The sequence below is a fragment of the Gekko japonicus genome, unplaced genomic scaffold (assembly GCF_001447785.1).
Source record: "Gekko japonicus isolate JY-2015 unplaced genomic scaffold, Gekko_japonicus_V1.1 scaffold999, whole genome shotgun sequence".
Taxonomy (NCBI): Eukaryota; Metazoa; Chordata; class Lepidosauria; order Squamata; family Gekkonidae; genus Gekko; species Gekko japonicus.
Genome location: NW_015171532.1, coordinates 540,584 through 558,744, shown reverse-complemented (window position 1 = coordinate 558,744; position 18,161 = coordinate 540,584). Strand labels below are relative to the sequence as shown.

At 43.7% G+C, this 18,161-nt stretch overlaps 1 protein-coding gene across 2 annotated transcripts in view; it reads right to left on the bottom strand.

Moving 5' to 3' along the window:
- The window catches only part of DCLK1 (doublecortin like kinase 1), a 306,559-nt gene that overhangs the window by 94,853 nt on the left and 193,545 nt on the right, over window positions 1-18,161 (bottom strand). For both annotated transcript variants that reach the window (XM_015419594.1, XM_015419595.1), the window contains exon 4: window positions 14,414-14,530. In XM_015419594.1, coding sequence (XP_015275080.1) covers window positions 14,414-14,530 — 117 coding nt within the window. The remainder of the gene's footprint in view (window positions 1-14,413; window positions 14,531-18,161) is intronic.

The following is an 18,161-nucleotide window of genomic DNA, read 5'->3' as shown; positions in this document are numbered from 1 at the left end:
AAAAGGGCAACTCGAATGATAAAAGGGTTGGAACACTTTCCCTATGAGGAAAGGTTAAAGCACTTAGGGCTTTTTAGCTTAGAGAAATGACAACTGAGGGGTGACATGATTGAGGTTTATAAGATTATGCATGGGATAGAGCAGGTAGAGAAAGAGATACGTTTCTCCCTTTCTCACAATACAAGAACTCGTGGGCGCTCAATGAAATTGCTGAGCGGTCGGATTAGAACAGATAAAAGGAAGTACTTCTTCACCCAAAGAGTGATTAACACATGGAATTCACTGCCACAGGAAATGGTGGCAGCTACAAGCATGGACGGCTTCAAAAGGGAATTAGATAAGCATATGGAGCAGAGGTCTATCAGTGGCTATTAGATAGGGGCTCTGGGGCAAGTGATGTTTTGTCTTCTTGGTGCTGCGGGGGGGGGGTCAACAGTGGGAGGGCTTCTACCGTTGGGGCAAGTGATGCTGTCTTCTTGGTGCTTGGGGGGATCAACAGTGGGAGGGCTTCTAATGTCTTGGCCCCACTGGTGGACCTCCTGATGGCACCTGGTATTTCTGGCCACTGTGTGACACAGGGTGTTGGACTGGATGGGCCTTTGGCCTGATCCAACACTGGTGTCTCTTATGTTCTCTTATGTTCTTATATGGCTGAAAATGCTGGCAATGTGGACCAATTATGATCCCATTGCCCTCTGTACATGTTCAGGGACCATGAAGTTTTTCAGAATTCTTTAGAGAACTGTCAACTGCAAAACAGTGCAGAACTATCATAAAATAAATTAATATACTGGTAGAGTGGAGTCTTCTGCTACACACACACACACACACACACACACACACACACACACAAGAATGGGGACTAGGGAAAGGCATGAGCCAGCTGGCAAACTATAGTCTGTCACAAATTGTGGCTGGTCACAAAGGGATGTTTACAAACTGAAGAACCACCACGAACTTCCACGAATTTTGATGCAGTTCGTGTTGGTTGATAAAGAGAAGAAAGCAGTTTTTTTTAGAAAAAAACCAGTTGTCTGGTTTAAATGGCTCGGAGCCACGAACCAAACTGCAAAAATGCAGACCATGCCCATCTCTAATTGGGACAGAGCAAGAATAGTAAGCCCTTGATATGAGAACAGTTATGAAACTGCTGTTGATGCTGTAAATTTCAGAAAGGTTTTGAGGGGAGATATTCTTCAAACACTTCTCAAAAAGCTATAACAAACAGTGATCAAAGTTTGAGTCCAGTGCTTCAGACCACTATGGCTACCTACCTGGAGTAATCATCTTCACATCACTACCTTAAGTAACTCCGTCCAATGAATAACAATGCACCCAATCTTTCCACTTTATCTTTTTGAAGAAAGTTAAGACACAGATGTCTTTTAGTTTGCTAATCCAGGCTTTTTTCTCTGGAACAGTATCTTGCTACTTTCATATACTATTAGAGCCTCAGTACAAGTGTCTGAAATACTGATATGCCTAACATCAACTTACCATTTAACAAAAAGTTTTTTAAAAGTAAGGCCATCTTTATCAATTTCTTTTTCAGTTCTGATTAAAGTAAAACAGCAGAATCAAAACAACCTCAAAAGACAAATGCGTGTAATTAACTCACAGTTCCGCCAATTAAAAGTTATCCTCAACTAAACTGGGACCAACTGATTAATTAAGCAGGCCTCTAATGCCTTTAAATCTAGTGCAATGTTCCTGTAGCTAGCTACTGTCATGGATCAACATTGATTTGTGTTACATGACTGATTCATGTCGCCACTGGTCTTTACATATTTCATTTGCCACTACGTATAAAAAACCACAAAGTAAAAAATGACCATTCCTGGATTTTCACAGGGAGATGTTTAGTTTTCTTGCCATGTTAGGGGGCTAGTGTTGAAATACTGGCCTATCACCTCTAGCTATTCTAGGAAAAATTAGTTGTTGACCAGGACATAAAATTGTCTACTTCCCTACTCACCCAGAAGTCCCTTTTATAATATGGTATTTTCAGTAGTGTCTGCAGTAAACAGAGAAAATCAGGATAAAAGCATATAGCATGCTTTCTGAGTTTCTAGTGTTTTTAGACATACATGAGGGATGGTATGGAAGCAAAACCTTGGTAGTCTTATCACCTTGCTGGGCAGAGTATTCATACAATGCTGCATCTGTTCATTTGCCATGATGAAGACATGGTTTGAAGCTATACTCCCCCGACAATAGTGAAACTTTTGCCTTCTCAGTATGATATAATAGCACATACCTAAAAACATATCTTTGAACTCAAAGTGTAATCTGCCAGGTTGAGGGCCTTGCAGTGGCAGCACATTGTACTGAAATTACACTGTTTGTTAACAACTGCTAGAAGCGAGAACATTTTGTACTTTTGGTTGCTACTGCATATTTACTAAAATGGCTTGCCAGACATAATAGAAATGCAGGGTGGAGGGAGGACATCAAGGGAATAAACTGGAGAGAGAGAGGGAGGGAGGGAGGGAGGGAGGGAAGGGAGAGTGTGAGAGAAGGAGAGATTGTGTGTAAGGGAATACATCTATTGGACTTCAAAATGCATTATAATAAATGGGAAGTGCAAAACAGCACTCACCTTAAATGACATAGACTACTATTATGCTCCTAGCATAGTCAGTCTTATATGGAATTATACAAAAATTACCCCAAGTAGCTTGTGCAATTCACAGTTAATTGTTATATTGTCCTGATGCAGACAATTTAAAAGGTAAAGTGTTTGGGGAATGTGCCATTTCAAACAACAAGTAAGGAGACCCATGTTTAAATGCTCCCCCACAACAAAGCCCTATGAAAAATGGCAGACAGAAATGGTACAGTCTCAGGAGCTTTGTAATCATGTGAGAAAGACCCTGCTATCTTGCTGCAGCATCCACAACTAGAGGAACTACAGTCAACAATACATTCAGAGAAATTTGGCAATATGACTGTGAAAGAAAGTGACAAACACAATTTTTTTCTTAAAGTGTGGATTACTCTCCCTTATATATAATTGAATAAGACGCAGAGTCACGCAGAGGAGAGAAAATGCACACCAACAGTGTTTCGACGGCTGAACTGTCCATCAAAAGCTTCCCCAGCTTCCATTGGCCATGTTGCCTACGTCCCACCTCAAATGCAGCTTCACGCAGCGGAGAGAAAATGCACACCAAGCGGTCTTTGGAAGCTTGCGCTGTCCGTCAGGACCTTCCCCAGCTGCCATTGGCCATGTTGCCCAGCTGCCGCTCAAGGCTACTGCCCTGCCATGGGCTGGGAGGCCAGATGGACGGGAGGATCTTTTGCATCCCCTCTCCCCCCTTCTTCCCCCTCCCTCCCTCCTTCCCTCCTTTATCTCTCTCTCCCCCCACTTTCTCTCTCTCTCTCTGTTTCGTTCTCCTTCCTTCCCCCCTCTCTCTTTTCCTTTCTTTCCCCAGCTCTCTTTCCCCACCCACCCACTCACCCACCCTACCTGTCTAGGGGCCCGTTGTCTCCGCCCACAACGGGATTTGCTCCCTAGTTCCAAAATAAATGTGATTATTTTTAACAAAATTATTCATCTAATACAAAACCTATTCCAAATAATCACAATAAAGAACTAAAGTAACAATCATCCAAATAATGAGTTTACAAAAAGTAAACCAATTACTTGCAAGTAGACAGCAAATAAACAATCAAAATGTTCTAATTCTGCAAGGGTTGTGAGATACTCAAATAGATCTGTTCCCAGTCCAGACAGAGTATGAGATTCAAAGGCCAAAGTATGAATATGAGGTTTCTGGATTTAATTTCACTCATTTTGACTAAACAAATCTCTTCTTCAGCGTTTTCAAGAAGTTTAAAGCATTTAGGAGCAATACGGTATGCCCCCAAAGTGGAGTGTCAACTCCATTCACAGAAAGACACACAGTAATGCACAATATTAAGGCACTAATCCAATTTCTTACAGAGACCAATGGTTCAAAAGATTTCTGAGGTAGTAAGCTCATGATTTGGATGACTGTTACTTTACTTATTTACTTTATATTGAAATAATCACACTTTAAGAAAAAATATTTGTTGTTTTCTGCACTTTCTTTCACAGTAAATTTTCCTATATTTCTTTGCTGCAGTACCCAGCAGAAGCTGACGTCCACCTAGGCTGATTTTTCCCACCTCTTTCTACAGGTATTTAACCCATAATGAGCCAGAGGGGAAAGACTAATGGCCCTTGGCTCTTAGTCCGGGACTCGCAACCTGGGACCTCTCGACATCAGCTTTCTTGACCTTAACCAGCCAGATCATTGCTCATTTGTACTTTTGTAGCGGAACGGGCCTACCATCCAAGGTTTTCCCAACACCTGGAGAGGCTAGGGTGGAAGAGGGCCTGCAGGCCAAAGCGGGTCCGTTCCACCACAATTTGGTGGCATGGTGGGATAAAGACAAACAGAGAACTTGATTGGCCAGGGAATGTGAATTTGGCACACAGAGAGAGCAACAGAAGTCCCGTCCCCCCAAGTAGACTGGAATGGGGTCAGATCAGGCTAGCTAGGATGGGGTTAGCAGAGCAAGTGAGAATACTAAAGCTGACAAAGCAAGTGCTGCAGGAAGAATGCCAGAAGCAACGGATGGAGTATGAAAACAGAACTGCTGATGAGATGAAGGCTCTCCTGCTACGCTGTGGCAAGTCAATAGGGGCGGCTGCAGCTGAGCACCCAAGCCAGCAGGACGAGGTCTGGCTCAATGAGCTAGAGCTGGAGAAGTTGCATCTGCGGGAAGAGAAGGAAACAGAGCTTCAGAAACTGAAGATGCGGAAGGAGCAGTAAAAAGAAGATAGGGAGGCCTACAGGCTCGAGAGGGAAGAAAAGCTACAGGAGAGAAGGAAGAAGATACAGGAGAAGCAGTGGAAGGAACAGGGGGAGCAGCGGAAGCATGACCTCAAGATGATGCACCTGAAGGCTGAGTAAAGCAAGAAAAGATACCCCCAAAGATTTTGTTCCATACAAGGAAGGGGAAGACCCCTCAGTATATCTTTTAACTTTTGAGAAAGCAGCTATGCAGTGCGGGATTGCAGAGGCAGACTTACATGTCATACCTCTGCACCATTCTGACTGGGGAGCTAGCTGCCATCTACAGTAGCATGCCCAGGGTGGAGGGGGAAATAACTTTTAAAAGATTCCAAAGCCACAATTTTTAAATGCTTCAAACTGGAAGCTGACATCTTACGGAAGCAGTTTTGGGGTTTATCCCCACAGCAGCGCAAAACCTAATATGAGTATGTGGCAAAACCGCATGAGATGGGGAGGAGATGGGTGGAGGAAGCAAAAGCACGGGACTTTGAGGCTTTACTCCAGTTAGTGGTCGGGAGGAGATGGGTGGAAGAAGCAAAAGCACAGGACTTTGAGGCTTTACTACAGTTAGTGGTGCTAGACCAATTTTATTCCAAACTCCCCAAGGAGCTAAAATGTCTGTTAAAGAACAAAAAGCCCAAAGATGCCACTGAGACATCAGAAATTGCAGATGAGCTGGTGCTAAACAGGGAGGGATTGGACCGGAGGACTTCCCAGTTGGGAAGGAAAGAGTTCCAGAGGGGAGGGAAGGTGAATTATCAACCCAGAAGGGAAGGAGCTTCTGCTCAGGCAGAGGCTAAGAAAGTCCCTGATTCAGCTAACTGGAGCCGGCCCCAGGTTAGAAAATGCTTCAACTGTAGAAGGACAGACCACTTGCGGGCTTGCCTGTCTCCGGTTCCAAGCAGAAACCTCCAAAAACCTGCTCCAAAAGCACCAGCTACCCAAAAGGTGAAAGGGGAGCAAGTGGCCACAATTAACCACAAGTGCCTCTTGGCCAGCATGGAGCCAGCAGAAGCCTGGGGACACTACAGAGAACCAGGGCAGCTGGGAGAACAATTGGTTTGGGGATCTGCTGACACAGGCTCTTCCGTAACCCCAGTGAGTCTTATCTGATGTCAGAGTCTGATATTGTGCACAACAAGGCATTCAGAATCCAGGGGGTTGGTGGGGTGGCCTTGATAGTTCCTGTGGCGACCTTGATGGAAAGGCATGGATGCCTGTGGAATGGAGAGAGCTGGTAGGCCTCACAGCAATGGGGATTATGAAGAACCAGCCCCACCCTGTGATAATTGGTTGAGATCTCCTCTGCGACTGGTATTCAGCAAATATGGGAACATGCAGCCAAACCCTAGAAAGGGGGTGGGGGGAGGAAAGTGTCTCTGCGGAAACCAGCTCTCCACCAGCCAGAGGGGAGGAAGTGGCTCAGGTTACTGCAGGAGAAGGGGGAGCTCAGGTGACCCAGGAGAGGGAGGGCCAGCCCATCTCAAACCCTGAGGTAGGGATCTCCAAAGAGGGTGCAAGTCCACCCAGATCCAGCAGGAGGCTGTGGATATTCCTGGTGAGGAAGAGGGTCTGTCTCACCTCAGTGAGGCTGAGGAGACAGAGGAACAAGGAGAAGATTTCATGGGAGTTCTTGATGGCAGTGAGACTAGTGTTGGCTCAGAATACCAAATAGCTGAATGCTGGGGGCAACCAGAGGTGTCCCTAGAGGAGGTTCAGATCAATTCTATCCTGGAACCACTTCACCAAGTAGCTGTGGCTCAAGAAGTGGAATTTCCTGAGACTCTTTCTGAACAGGTTGTCTGGAAGCAGGGCAGACAGGTGTCCTGGGAGACAGCTTGTGGTTCCTGAGAAGTACAGAGAAGATTGATGCCGTTGGCACAAGACATTCTGTGTGCAGGGCAGCTGGGGACCAGCAAGACTAAGTGGAGGCTTACTGGCCTAAACTCTTACTGGCCTAAGTTACCACAGGATGTGAGAGACTGTTGTAAATGTGGTGTGACTTGCCAGGGAATGGGCAAGAGAAGATGCAAGGTGAGGGCACCTTTGCAGTCTCTTCCTATTCTGGTAGCATTTGGGAAGAATGTCAGGGGACCGCAGGACCTTGGAAGGGAGAAATGGGAAGAAAAGATTCCTAAGGCTATGAAGTCAGTGGTAGATGGAGTGGTGTACTTTGGAGAGCAGCTGAAAAACATTATGAATCTTAGAGATAATCTGGCTAAGGCCAAGGTGAATCAGAGCAGCTGGAATGATAAAACAGCTAGGTCTCTGATATTTGAGCTAGGTGACAAGGTGAGGGTTTTTCTGCCTTCATGCACTGACAAGCTGATACCTGCATAGAGAGGACCTCCTGTGGTTGTGGATTGCTAGGATGTCAGGTGTACTGTCTCTATGGAAAGGTCAGGGGAAAGGACCAATGATGTTCATGTGAACAGGTGGAAACCCTATCTTGACTGGGAAATGTTAGCGCTGAGTGTGATGGAGAAAGAAGGAAATGAGGAGCCAGACAGTTTAGTAGGTGTTTTAGCTCAGTTTTCGGAACCAACTCAGCAGGAGAAGATGAATTTGCCAGCAAGTATGTCTTTTCAGGGCAGAGAGAGAATCTTTTAAATTGTGCTTCAGTTTGAGACTGGTTTCAGGAAGAAAGCAGGAGAAATGGATTTGTTTAGGCATGGAATAGATGCAGGGTCTCACCTGCCGGGCAGATGGCCCCCTTACAGAGTGGATTGGTAAGGGCTGTTTGGAAATGGAATTGGAGGAAGAAGCCAGAGTTAAATCTGCCTTCATCCTTCGATGGTCTGCATGAGGGTGCTGTGTTCCATTTTAGACTTAGGATGCATCTTTTCAGAAACTGGCAAATGACTTGTGGAATGGCATGTCAGAATTTGCACCATTTAGTAAGAGTGTTAGGTGCCATCCAGGGGGCAGGTCTCAGCATCAAGGTGGGAAAATGGCTGTTTGGAATGCCAGAGGTGGTCTTCTTGAGACACAGGGTGGGTTGGGGGAACATCCCACCACTGAGGGATAACAAATAAGGTTAAGGCAACCTAGTATTGGGAACCCCTAAAGACCGAAAGGTAGGTCCGGGCTTTTCTGGGATTAGGGATGGTGTGGGAACTGGGCAAACCTAGACCTTATTTGTGGGTACAACAATTTACTCTCTGAACAGACCACTCATCCCTACAATGGCTGCAAATGAAGATTCAAACACCAAACTGCAGAGGTGGTCATAGAAGATTCCGAAATTCAACATAAAGATTAAACATATTGCTGGACACAACAAAATGGCTGTAAATTTCCTTTCCAGGAAGGACATAGACTCTTAAAGTGGACTGATTCTGATGTGGGATTATATGATGGACAATTTGCATGTATATTCTCTAATGTGAAATATGTTATCCTGTATGTTTCTTATAAGTGATTTGCTTGGATTTGCTGCAGAGCAACCTTCTGTGAAGGGATGCTCTTCCGCATGGAATCTTGGGAGGGGGAGGTGTGAAGAAATGCATTTTTTTTTCCTTTGGAAGTTTGAACTGAGTAAAACCTTCACCACAAGTTTTAAAAGTTTTTCTTTCTGGGCAGAGGAGAGGCAGGAGAGGGGAAGTCAGTTCAACTGCTTTCCAGCCTCACCTCAGCCACATTTTAAGAAATGTTAATGGGTCTTGCCCCCCCCCCCCCCGCTTCAAGCAGGGAACAGATTTGGAAGTGTTAAATATTATTATTATTTTTTATTTTATTTGTTGTGTTAAATATTAAAGAGACTTCAGGAAGTAGATTCTGGAGGCTTCAGGGAAAGCTTCTCTGACCTGGCCTGACCTGGTCAGTGGATGGGGAAAAGAGAGGTGATAAAACCCAGGGGAGCAAGGAGGAAGGTCTCTTTTGTGCTGAGTCCATCAGAGCAGACAGAACTCTTAACGGAGGTCTGAAGAAGGTGGCCATTAACCATGTGGTGGCCTGAAGAGCTGTAGAAAACTTCAAGGTAATGGTGCTCTGTACAGATCTGTAACTTCCTAAACTACAGATCCTGTACTATATTTTAATGTCTGATAGGGCATGTATAGAGAGAGGGACAGAGGAACTCTATTTTACCTAATTCTTCTGAATTCCTTGATCGCTCTGGTGTTGTGCTAAAAGTAAGCTTATGAACATTTTCTTTTTAATAAATACTTTAAAACTTTTGATACTGGTAGTGGTTCTCTGTACCACATAGACCTCTGCCATCTTGGAAACGCTATTTTAAAAGAAGCACCAAAGGGAAGGCAGTCAATGGACAAGTGGCTATTCCTCCAGGGGTGCACAGGGCAGTAAATGGTACCCGTGGTAATCAGGCACTGGGTAGCAGGAAACACAGAGGCAAGCTGGGAGTTTTGACCCTCCCAGTGGACAATTCTTACAAAGGTCAGGTGGTGTTGGCGGGTTACTCGAGAGAGAGAAAAGCCTCTCCAGGTGTTGGGAAAACCTTGGAGGGCAGGGTGGAACAGGGCCTGCAGACCACAGCAGGCCCATTCTGCCACACTTTAATACTTATGAACTGTTTTCTTTTTTTATAAACTGTTTTGAGGAGAACAGTAGCATAATAATGCTTAAATAAACAACCAAAATCTCCATGCATAGATTGTTTCTTAATGCTACTCTTCTCAGTTCCTAACCATGGGCATAAAACTACATATAATGAAGTTCTAAGTTTTCTTGTCCTCTCAAGTTCACATTCCCCCTTAAAATCAGAACTGGTCATGTCAATATTTACCAAATACCACCAAGAGATAATTTGTTCCTCCAGGGTAGTTCACATAGATGTCTCAGATTCATTAGTCTTTTTTTTATACATTTCAACAAAATTACTGATGTCTCTCTGCACATTTGGTATAACTCTTTACTAAACTACCCCATTACCAACATTACCATAATTGCAGTCTCCTGACGTGTATATTTGTGTATACACCAAAAAACTAAACCACAGGAAATTGCAATATGTACTGGTACAACCATACACTCAACTCCATTGAACACAGAAAACCATGCAGAAATAAACACGGCAGATTATAGGCATATATATAACAGAAAGTAGCTGCAATATTATTCTAAATTTCTGTAATCTACGGCTCTTCTCAAACACTTTCACCTCAGTCATTATGCAGTTTTGTTTGGGTTTTTTAAACCTATCTTGGCACATAAAATATATAAAAACTTCTATTCTTTATGGTTTACACATATCATTATGCAGGTCATTTAACAATCTTCTGAATCAACATTTGCCCAGATTCATCTGAGTTTTGTGTTGTGGAAATCTCTAGTCAAGCAATATAATTTATTACCCTCCTCAGTTCTTGAGGGATCTTTTGAAGAACTATGAACCTCATAACAGAGCAGTGTTGTCCAGGGCTCATTTTGTAGAAAAAATAACAGAAAGTAGCTGCAATATTATTCTAAATTTCTGTAATCTACGGCTCTTCTCAAACACTTTCACCTTAGTCATTATGCAGTTTTGTTTGGGTGTTTTAAACCTAACTTGGCACATAAAATATATAAAAACTTCCATTCCTTATGGTTTACACATATCATTATGCAGGTCATTTAACAATCTTCTGAATCAACATTTGCCCAGATTCATCTGAGTTTTGTGTTGTGGAAATCTCTAGTCAAGCAATATAATTTATTACCCTCACTTGGGAGCCAGCCGGAACTCCGTTCCTGTGCGTTCCTGCCCAAAAATAGCCCTGTGTATATCTAATTTCCGAGTCCTGTGTGTTCAAGATCGGAACAGGAAGTTATCACGCACTCATATGTCCTAAATATCTGGCATCTGTAACCTGCTCCTGGGCTTCCATAAACTGCATGGATTTGATGTGAAGAAGAAAACTGGTGCCTGGGGTGGTCTAAGGCCTCTCAACTCCCTAGAAATCTTAAATAGCTTCTCCAACAGGAACCCCTGTTCCTGAAGCCCAGAGGTCATTTCGGGGGGGAACACAGTTCCCCCGGGTGAGGTGCAGGGGAGCGGGGCGCATGACGAAGCCCCGCCCCCTACTTCAGGCCGCCCCGCTTCCAGCCCTCATTCAGCCAGGAGGAGGCAGGAGAAGAGGGAGGGTAAGTTGCTTCCTCCCCGCCTCTCCCCACCCCTGCCTGCCTGGGGCCAGGGAGGGCCTTGGCGGGGCTTCCTCGCACTCCCACTGGCCTTGCAGGTCCACCACCGGGCCCCTGATGTCAGGGGGTGTGGCATATGCTAATGAGTTATGCTAATTAGTTCCCCTAGCTCTTTTTCTACGAAATGACCCCTGCTGAAGCCCCTCCCTGACCTCTCCACTTAACTGTGTGGTTGTTAAATCTAAATGGGGATTCCTTTTTCCCCATTGTATTCCTTTTTTCCCCATTTCCACAGCTGTAACGGTCAATGTACTAGCTGCCCAGTCCAAGTTTCCTGCTCAATCTAACTTTCCCCCCTCATATTTCTCAGCAAACCCAAAATCTTGACAGGCTGGTTTTAATTCCAGCTTAATAATTCTGAACACCTTCCTGACTTTAACCAGCTGATGTTAAAACTCTATTGTTTATTGCCAGTCCTTCTTGTATTTTAGGCCATCAGGGGAACCATTCTTTCTCTACCCCTTACACTGCCCAATCAGCAGGTATTGAATAAGGTGCTGTCAGAGCATCAAATAATTTGTTTTTTGCACAAGATACATTAGTTGCCCTGGACAATTGTGTAAGGTCACCTTGTGGGGAAAGCTGGTCCTAGTTTAGAGATGGAGAAATCTGACAACCTCTCTGCCTTCTGAAGATTACAAAGCTTCTAAATTAAAATATGCCTCATTACTCAAAGCCAAATAGTTGAACAAAGCTGTCACTTAGTATTCAAAGCTCTTACACTAACAAAAGTTGCATGTACTACAGAGGAGACAGCCTGTGACATGGACCCAGCTGAAGTTCATTGTGCATAAGTCCTATTTAAAGCAATAGTATTTAAAATTAATTATGCCTGAATTGTTTTATGGACTGAATTGTTTTATGGAACTTGAATTGTTTTATGGAACCTAAGCCTAACTAACTTTAGAAAACAGTGGCACCTTTAAGACTAACAAAGTTTTATTCAACGTATAAGCTTTCGTGTACAGACACACTTTTTCAGATACATTGAAATGGAAGTTACCAGTCCATACATATAGGTAGAGGGTGAACAGCAAATTAGCATATGTGGTTGATGTGTTCTGCTGCTTCAGACCCACAGGACTACCCACCTAAATCTAACTCAGTTGTGTTGGATCAGGGTCAGAACGTAGAAATTTGTAAAAGGCAACCACACCCGGTAAAGCTACTGTGGACTGTGTAGTGTTTCTAGTTTTACAGATGAGCCAATCAACTGGAATAGCAAAGGTAAATCAACTGAGCAAACTAATAATAGCTTTACAGCCCTATTTAAAATTTAAGCTATACACTTAGATGTATTTAAATGTAATCATCAACCCACATTCAGAATATAGGGAACAGCTATTGATATTTTAGCAAAAAATACATTGCAATCAGTTTAATGTATTCCATGCCAAACATATTGCAAGATCAAATAAATTAATGGTTATATATAGTTAATTGGCATACATTGCAATACATGTTACATGAGGATTATTTTTCAGGACTATACATAAATTTTGTAAAAATAAATCCAGGATTGATCTTACTATGGAGCTCTAAAGGACACAAGAATATATCCCAGCTTCTGTTCTAGACTCTCTCTCTCTGTCTCTCTAATCACCATTCTCATGATATTTTTGTATTTTAGGCCATTTTTCCTTTCATTGTTACACACACAATTAAAATGAACTAGCATGGGTTTCTCCTTAAAACACAGCCACGGTAACGAAAATGTAGTTAACCACCCAAGCATTAAACACAATTATTTTTTCTAACACTGTTAGAAGTCTTATTTCCCCAATTCTTGTCTGGAAACAGAAGCAGAACAAAGAGGTGACACAGGGTAAGGGATAACTGGTAAGGGCTGGTAGCAGCTGGGAGAGCGCGGCCATGAGAAAGAGACCAAAGTGGTGCTTCCCATCTTCTCCTTTTGAGTCCCATGAGAGAGTGTCTTACTCTCACCTCAAGACTCCATTCAAGCAGCCTATAAGTATTCTGGAGCTGTAATCTCAGCAGACCCAATCTCAAGCAATAAGCATCTCTGTTCCTAAGGCTATCACTATTTTTTACCTCTGTGGCTTTCACAGTAGCTTGACAAACAGACATGAAGCAGGTGAAACTCCTTATATTGCTACACTTTCTGAATTTCATGGACTGATTCTGACGTACAGTGGCCCCTGCCACACGGGGCGGAAAGGGACGGGCTGAAGCGCGGCTTCTGAAAGCTGCACCCCCCAAAAAAAAACATGCCGCGGCGGGATCACATTGATCCCCTGAGCCGCGGCGCATTCCCTCCCCGGCACAATCAGATGCCAGGGGAAGCGACGGAGGGGAACGGGAGACTGCCGAACTGCGCATGTCTGAGCATGCGCAGTTCAGGCAGGAGCCGGGGATGCGCCGGCAGAAAGACGGGCCGGCCATCCCACGGCCGGCGTTGATGCGGCCGTTGTGGATGAACTACCTCGGTAGGTGGTTCATTTTTGATGCGTTTCATCGGGGGAAGGGCCGGATCGGGGACGGGTGCGCAATGCTGCCCAGACGTTGCAGTGGGATCGCGCCCGTTTACTCCGGCCCCGATACGGCCCACTCCCGGCCCAAAACCCCTCGTGTGGACAGGGCCTATGGTTTGAGCAAACCATTGTTAGTTTGGCTGTTAAAATGCATAATATGTTACAAAAAACTCAGAGGTGTTGGCACAAAACCTGTATTTCAAACAAGGGCTGTTGCTGGTTTGATAATTGCAACTTGTACTTAGTGTGGGCTACTGGACATCTGAATCTACAAACTACAGTTTGCTGAGGAGTACCAGCCCTCATGTACACTTACAAGGCAGAACAGGGAGTGAGAGAAAAGCAAGAAGCAATCAACCCAGGTTTTATGTACAAACTAGGATTTGTTACCTACGTCTAGCAAACTAACCAAGCTACATTTCAAATAAACTATGATTTATCATGATGTATGAATGCAGCCTGCGTGTTGAAAGTGTTATTAAAGGCACAGGAGCAGAACTAGCAAAAAAGGTGGCAACCCTGTCTGTAGCACAGTTCTTCATTACCATCATATAAAAAGAATGCTGAACACAAGCTGTTGGTCCTTCACAGATCCTTCTCCCAGCTGTATACACTTATTCACCAAATATGAATATATATGAATTATTATTGTAAGCTTCCTAGAATCATGAAGAAAGGCGAGATATAAATGTTTTAATAAATAAAAAATACTCATAATGATAACCAGTTCTCAACAGTTATTAACTACTCAATTACCACACTGTAACAGAAGACTTTTGAACAATATCAGCTAGGAAATGACTAAGATTTCTTAGAAACTATAGTAGGGTTACAAATGGTACTATTCCACCACCCACTCACCCACCCTACAAAACTTTCACAGATTAACAAAGAGATATTTTAAAACTCTTCCATCAATAGTGCATCTATGTAAGTTTATTTAATCTGTTTTACCTGAGCTGGTTGATGCTGGAGATTTGCTGCGTCTAGATGGACCTGGGCTCTTGGTAGTGCTCCTACGTGATGTTGTAGCTATTTTGGTATAGGAAGTGGATTTCACTACCCGACATTCTGACAGACAAAGAAACAATCAGTTAACAAACTTAGCAAAATTTGCATTTTCATTCAACTTAAAGGAAAATTGGGGGGGGGGAGCTATGCAACCCTGTGCAATACTTAATTATTAAATAACTGAAGGACTAAAAATTTCTTAACATACATAATGTATATAATACCCTTGTTGCTTCTCTGCTTATGAATATGCAAGCAATTCTGTTTCTAGAACCTCAAAGAGCTTCGTGGCCACAATAGGCGATGAAGGTCCCTGTCACTCTTGAAGAGTTGTGAGAAAAGCAAGACAGGTTTGTTGCTCCTACACAATCCTCTGGCGAGCTATGCAGCCCACCTCACAGCACACAGAATTTATCACAGACTGAGGAATACTGCTCTGCTAGCTCATAAGAGAGACCAGTAAAATCAATGAAGAGGTGAAATTGCTCTCCCACTCAAGAACAAGTCAAGATGTTCAAGTTAGAGTTTATATAGGAACACACAGCTCTGTAGGCATTCATGAGTTATACCTGCAAAATGGTTCTTGGACTAAGAATTGAAGAAATTAAGGAAGCATGAGTGCCAACAGATTGCAGTCAGTCATAATGGCAGCTTAAATAATCAGCAGGCAAGTCAGAACACCAAAGGGATTCTCTTTCACACACACAGACACACACACACGTATGAGTAATAGGGAGATGCATTTATGTGAGTCACTAGAAGAGAAACAGAGCCAGTATATGACGAAACAAGGAGTCAGCATACTAATCCAGAGGCAGGCAACCCCCACACATGATGAAAGGCAGCACATCAAATTACTTTGCTCCACATGGCAGATGACTTGCTCCACCCCTCAAAAAGCAAGGATGGCATTAATCCAGAAGGAGTCAGAAGAGTTCACTGGAAGATAGCAGGATCTTCAGGAAGGTATGCCTTCTTGTAGGGCAGAAGTCCCCAGCCCTTTGGCACCATGTGCCTACCATCATCTTTCTTGGTGAAGCCAAGTATTTTAAGAAAGTAGAAAGCTTTAAGAAAGCTCACAAGGGCTTCTGACCAGCCACTGGAAATCTGATCGGCTCTACAAATTTTTTAAAAAGTTGCTTCAACATCAGCTGCCACCACAGGCCAAGGATTTTCAAGGTAAACTAAAGGTAAACTGTGTGTCTTGGCGAGAAAATATTTTTAAACAACATATTCATTTTAAAAGGCATCCTGTTAAACAGAACTTCTCCCTGAAATGCTGAAGAGGTACTCTTAGAGTTGCACATGACCTGATATTTTGTGTTTGGCTCTGCCTTGAGTGGCAGCCATTTTGTAGTTTTGCCCACCACCCCATATCAGAATTTCAAAGAGGCCTGCATGCTGAAAAAAGGTTGGGGACCCCTGTTGTTGGGCATCAAGAGCTTCAAATCAGAATTTGGAGTGGTGATTCTGAGAGTGAAAGCTTGAGTATAAACTTTCCTGCTACTTTCTTTGTGCCCCTCTAAGAACCTGCTCACAAAGCATCACAAAACATTTTGTAAAGCCCAATATTCCACAAGGATTATTTTTATTTACTTGCAATGAAGAGAGTGATCTGAAAACAAAACCACTGATGTTTCATGCCTCTTAAAGCAGTTTTATTTTGTCTGTTATTCTCATGGGGGGGGAGTTAGATCTATTTCACAATGGTCATGATCAGATCAAGATGTAGCTGTAAAACAAACCGCTGTTACTTGCAGTTTCACACATAGAACTATATCAATACTTCATGGTACAAAATGGTATTTCAGTTGTCTTGCCTCCTAGAAAAACTTAAACTACTTCTGTATTACGAAGCCTGAAAACTCTACAAGGTCAGGACATCCAGTTTTGTACTGACTGTAGATAACAAACTGACAGCTGAAATCATGCTGTGGCTCCTTGCCTCAGCTACCTTGGATCCAAAACTCAAACAGTACCCTTTCTATTTCTTCTGGATGTGCTCTTGACATCAAACATGTGGTGGCTAGGTCTCAAAGGGCTAAAATATTCCTCTACTTTGCCAAGTCTTTCATTAAAGGAAATTATCTGTTAATTTATGAGTAGATGCTGTACAACTCAAGCATTAATTCAGTGTATTTCAAACAAGGGTACTGGGATGTATTGTAAAGTGTGAGAGGTACACTTTTGCCTGTACGGGGATCCTGTAAAGACATTCCGAAGTTCTGGGAATGACCCCAAAAGTAATGAGGCATGACATGCTACTTAACCCATGTTTCATACTGTTACGCAGTAGACAGAAAGAAAAAGAGTTCTACAGTTATGAAGATCTTACGTCATTAGGAGCAAAGCTATGTGTTGAAAAACATTCAAGTACCAGCAACCACACATTGGACAATATAGCACAGTGGTGTCGAACTCATTTGTCACAAGGGCCGGATCTGACATAAAAGTCACTTTGTCAGGCCAGGTCACATTTGCCATAAAACGTAATGACAGGTACCAGAGATATAAACTGTATAAAGGACAGCAGCTGGTAAGCTCCAAGTTGGTGTGTCCTCACTGCAAGGCCCCATGGGCTGGGAGGGGGGGTCCAAAGGAAAACCCATATGGGTGGACTGGAGAGCCAGACACTCCCTCCCTGCTTGACTGCTCCAGACAAGGTTGTTCTGCCATGCTAAAGCCGCAATCAGAGTAGCTCTGCCCACTCCCCCCTCCAAACAGTGTCTGTTCCTTCCCTTGCACTAGTTGCTTGTGGGCTCCATAAGAGCCCTGAGCGGGCCTGATATAGCACCCCTGATATAGCAGCTATACAAAACCTGATGGCTGCAACTCCCAGATTCCAGTAGCAAAGCAAATATTTGGTAAATTCAACTCTCTTTTTGGTTTGCAGAAAGAGCCAAACAAGTATAGCCAAGATCTGAATAAACAGAAGACCAGCATCTTCTGCATACAACATTATGCACACAGAAGAGAAGGGGGCATGTGCATGGCCCTCATCGCCTACACACTACTGCTGGTTTGTGAGCAGGATATATGCACACTACTGGAAATGTTTAAAAAGGCAGGATTCCTCATAATGGGAAGGAAGCCTATACTGCGCATAGACTCTACTCACAAGTCAGTAGAGATCCCTACCTCCAAATGAGACCTGGGGTCCCCTGGAATTACAGCTCCTCTTCAGACTACAGAGATCAGTTCCTCTGGGGAAAATAGATGTTTTGGAGGATGGACTCTATGACATTGTACCCCACTGTCCTCCCCAGGCTCCATCCCCAAGTCTCCAGGAGTTTCCCAACCTGGGTCAACTTTACCCCCATCCCCTGCCAGTGGCCAGGGGGTATCTGGCAACCCTATTTCTAGATAAGAAGAAAGGCCAGCTCTCTTGGGCCCGCTCCCTCAGTATGTGTGCTGATTTCAAAGCATGTAATGTTAGGTGTAAGGAAGTGGTCTTAGTATCTCTTACACGACTCTACAGCTTGGGGGGGATACCTGTTTAGGTATGTGGAGAAAGAGATGTTAGAGAGTTTCCTTAATTGTTGTTTCTCTCTGTAACACAAGATAAATGCCAAAAATCAAATAAAATATACTCTGAAACCATCAAACAGATTGTATAGCTTAGTCCATATTAGGGTTGCCAAATCAGGCCGGGGGGCGGGGAACCCCCCGCTTCCGCGGCCCGATTTCCGCC